Raw genomic sequence first — 3,923 nt, 5'->3', positions numbered from 1 at the left:
TGGGGGGGGGTGGGGGGGGGGACCCCCCATGGGGCAAGGGGACCCCAAGTGCTGGGTCCAGGACTGGTGGACCCAGGTTTGCCCTGAGAGGCGGGGAAAGGGGCCCTGAGCCAGAGCAATGCAGTGCAAGGAGTCCAGCCACACGTGCCAGGATGCTGTGGTCCATGTGCCAGGGGAGCCAGGCGAGGGACCCCCAATGCAAGCAGGGCTGGGGGGCTGCAGCAGCACGGTGAGGGAGGCACTACCGCCGCTGAGCTGGGTTGTGGAGCGAGGTCCAGTCAGGGTCTGGTGCTGCCACGGCAGCTCGGTGCAGAGCCAGCGCCTCACAGTGCTGGCTCGTAATTAATTGGCAGGAGCAGTGGGTCAGCACGGCAGCGAGGATTACCGCGGCCGGGATTTCCATCGGGCGCGGATTAGGAGCCAGCGGAGCCTCTCCTGAGTGGATCTGAGGGGATTGCAGCTCCTAATCAATGTAAATGAGGCTCCCCCAGGGCCACCCTTTATGGCATTAACGAACTAACGGGATTAGCCAGAGCAGGGTGAGAAATCCTCTCTCTGAGCTGTGGCGCGTGGCAGGGCTGGGGCCATGGTGGGCAGCCGCGGTGGGTCGGCTCTAGGCTGCTGGAGCTGGGGAATGCCCGGGCCCTGGCCCCCCCACACACACCCAGGGCTGCGTGGTGAGGACCAGGAGCTGTGTCCTGCAGGGTCCCCGGTGCCTGCGGGACCCTGGTGCCCATCAGCACCGTGGCCGGGTCAGTCTGTCTGTCCCACTGTGTTTGTCCCCTCCTTGAGGCCACCGGCACATTCCCAGCAGGACCCAGCAGCGCCGTCTTGTGTGCCCGTGTTCCTGCAGGTGTCCCACCCATCCATGTGGCTTGGCACCCGTAGCATCCGTCCCCAGCAGCATCCCTCCCACCCCAGGCTGGCCCGCATCCCCCGGAGACAGTGATTCCGTGCTGCGGGTCCATGGGGCTGAGGTTGCGCGGGGGTCCTGGTGTGTCAGGGGCTCCAGGTAGAGGTTGAGCAGGGGGATACCACTGCCCCCCCCCAGGGTCCTTGCTCTGGGACCTCCCCGTTCTCTAGCCTCCGGGTCCCTTTTGAGGAGGGGGATGGTGTTTGCGAAAGTGCAGGGGGTGTCCCTGACCCCCCATGCCCCCCTTACCTTGCAGCCTGCGGCGGGAGGGCTACACGGTGCAGGTGAACGTCAACGACTACCTGGACATCTACTGCCCACACTACAACGCCTCAGTGCCCGAACACCGGCTGGAGCAGTACGTGCTCTACATGGTGAACGCGGAGGGCTACCGCACCTGCAACACCAGCCAGGGCTTCAAGCGCTGGGAGTGCAACCGGCCCCACGCGCCCCACAGCCCCATCAAGTTCTCGGAGAAGTTCCAGCGCTACAGCGCCTTCTCGCTGGGCTACGAGTTCCGTGCGGGGCAGGAGTACTACTACATCTGTATGTGGGGCACCGGGGTGGGACCCCCACACAGCCCCCCCCTCATACCCGGCTGGGTCCCCCACATCCCACCCCAGCTGGTCCCACTGCACCACACCACCTGGTTGAGCCCCTCTGCATCCCCACCCTGGCCAGGACCCCCCATGCCAACCCCACTGGGCTGATCCCCCTGCACCCCCCCGGCTGGGTGGCTGCAGCCCCCCCCAGGAGTGGGCACCCTGAGCTCAGGGATGGAGGTGTGGGGTGGAAGGGGGGTGTGGGGAGGCGTGGGGGTGCAGGAGGGGTTGTGATGCAGGGGTGAGATGGGGGTGTGGGGAAATATGGGGGTGTAGGGAAGCAGGATGGGGATGTGGGTGGGCGTGCTGGTGCAGGGTGCTGGTGCAGGAGGGGGGTGCTGATGTAGCATGCTGATGCAGGATCGGGGTTCAGGGAATGCTGATGCAGGTGCAAAAATCAGAGTGCTGGGGGATGCTGGTGCAGGGTGGGGATGCAGGGTGCTGATACAGGTGCAGCTTCAGAGTGCAGGATGGGGATACTGCTGCATCCCCCCAGTCTGGAGCGCACCCCCAAGCAGGGCCAGACCCCACCATGCCCTGACCCACCGAGCCTCTGGGTGCCAGGGGCTGGGGTCACCCGCTGCGGAGCCATCCCAGCCCGCTCTTGCCTTGCAGCCACGCCAACACACAACCACCGCCGGGCCTGCCTGAAGATGAAGGTGTTTGTGTGCTGCGCCTCCAGTAAGTAATCCCGTGCCCGGCCTGGGGGCTGCGGGCAAGTGGGGGGCAGCGTGGCCTGCCGGTGGGTCCCCCATCCTTCCTGGGTTCCCCATCCCTCCCGGGAGGGGCTGTGGTGCAAGGCGGTTAGGGAGCATGACCACCCCCATCCCCTCTCTCCCTCTTGCAGCGTCGCACTTGGGGGAGAAGCTGGTGCCCACCCTGCCGCAGTTCACCCTGCGACCCGAGGTGAAGATTGAGGACCTGGGTGAGTTGGGCAGAGCCTCCGGCCCCACAGCGCCACATCTGTCGTCGTCCCCGCCGCCACCCACAGGGCAGCCCCAGCTGCGGGGTGGGGGTTCGGGGCCACCCTGGTGCCACCCTCACCCTCTCCCTCTTCCCCACAGACAACTTCAACCCGGAGATGCCCAAGCTGGAGAAGAGCATCAGTGGCACCAGCCCCAAGCGGGAACACTTGCCCCTGGCCGTGGCCGCTGCGCTCTTCCTCATGACGCTGCTGGCTTCCTAGCTTCTGGTGCCGGCGGGGGCCCGGCCAGTACAACTCTGCCGAGTGGGGACCCCCCGATCTGCTGCCCCTCTTGAGAGCCAGCGGGGAACCACCACGGGACCACCCGTCCCCTCTGCACCACCACCCCCCTGCCCGGAGAGCCCATGGGGCAGGGGGCTGTGGCACACGCCGATCCCAGCTGGGACTCGCCTCCCCCCCCCGCCAGTGGCTGCAGCCCCGTCTGCGAGAATGCGGCTTGGTGCTGCTGTGTGCACAGCATCTTCTACCGACACCATCCCACAGTGCGGAGTCCTGCCCACAGAGTGTTGCCCGCAGCCCACCCGGTGCCCTGTGGCTGGGGGGCAGTACCGGGCTGGGGAGCCTGGTGAGGGCAGGGACCCCCAGGGCTGGGCAGCCTGTACATACCTATATAGAGATCTATACATACTGTACAGAGAGAGACTATATAGATATATCTATACTGTACCATAGGCAGCGGCACCGGCCCCGGGCTGGCTTGTACATAGTTGAACGTGTTGGATTTTCCTCGTCTTCTGTGAAGACCTGACCTATGCAAACGCACAGACACTTTTTGGGGAAAAACAAAACAAAAAAACAATCTCAACCTTTTTTTCAAGTGCTTTGGCTGGTGATTTTCATATTCTGCTCTTAGTCTATAAAAAAAAAAAATAATAAAAGGATAAAAAAACCGATCCCTGTCACAGCAGCGTGCAGTGCTCCTGGCCAGCCATCGGCCAGCCCTCCAGCGCAGTGGGCTCCTGCTGGGGCAGGGGGTCAGGTGAAGGCAGTGAGTGCCAGGTGCTGACCTTCACTGTGCCACCCGCCTCGCCGGCCCTGGGCATGACAGCTCCAGTCATGGGCTCGGTGCCTCTGGCAGCAAGGACACCCTGGGGGGATGCGGGACGATCCCCCCACCTCCCGCTGGCTCTGCTCCCCATCGACCCCCAAGTACTGGCATGGAGCATTCGGCAGGAACGTGGTGCTGCCCACTGGAGGACAGCACTGACAGCAGGCAGCGCCCACAGGTAAGGGCGTTGCGGGCAGGGCCTTTGGCACGCATCCCTGGGAGGTGCTGGGGTGCGGTGGCTGAGAGCAGCCTGGGGAGGAGTGGGTGCAGGAGACCCCCTCCTCACCACCCTCACTGGCTGCGTGGGGTGAGCAGCTGTGGGCTGGCACCCCAATGTGCCTGGGAGCCCCATGGGAATCCCCACATTGCCCCCCC

The 3,923-nt window shown here is 64.8% G+C and overlaps 2 protein-coding genes across 2 annotated transcripts in view; both read left to right on the top strand.

Moving 5' to 3' along the window:
• The window catches only part of EFNA3 (ephrin-A3), an 18,173-nt gene extending 15,472 nt beyond the window's left edge, over positions 1 to 2,701 (top strand). Inside the window, exons 2-5 of the mRNA XM_010564162.1 lie at positions 1,170 to 1,459; positions 2,131 to 2,196; positions 2,363 to 2,440; positions 2,580 to 2,701. Coding sequence (XP_010562464.1) covers positions 1,170 to 1,459; positions 2,131 to 2,196; positions 2,363 to 2,440; positions 2,580 to 2,701 — 556 coding nt within the window. The remainder of the gene's footprint in view (positions 1 to 1,169; positions 1,460 to 2,130; positions 2,197 to 2,362; positions 2,441 to 2,579) is intronic.
• A 228-nt stretch (positions 2,702 to 2,929) lies between these two features.
• Positions 2,930 to 3,923, top strand: part of EFNA1 (ephrin-A1) — a 7,205-nt gene continuing 6,211 nt past the window's right edge. Inside the window, exon 1 of the mRNA XM_010564161.1 lies at positions 2,930 to 3,065. Coding sequence (XP_010562463.1) covers positions 2,930 to 3,065 — 136 coding nt within the window. The remainder of the gene's footprint in view (positions 3,066 to 3,923) is intronic.

The sequence above is a fragment of the Haliaeetus leucocephalus genome, unplaced genomic scaffold (genome assembly GCF_000737465.1).
Source record: "Haliaeetus leucocephalus isolate CR32 unplaced genomic scaffold, Haliaeetus_leucocephalus-4.0 Scaffold175, whole genome shotgun sequence".
NCBI classification, from domain to species: Eukaryota; Metazoa; Chordata; class Aves; order Accipitriformes; family Accipitridae; genus Haliaeetus; species Haliaeetus leucocephalus.
Note: the sequence above shows the minus strand (reverse complement) of the source record. Positions and strands in the feature narration are given on the sequence as shown.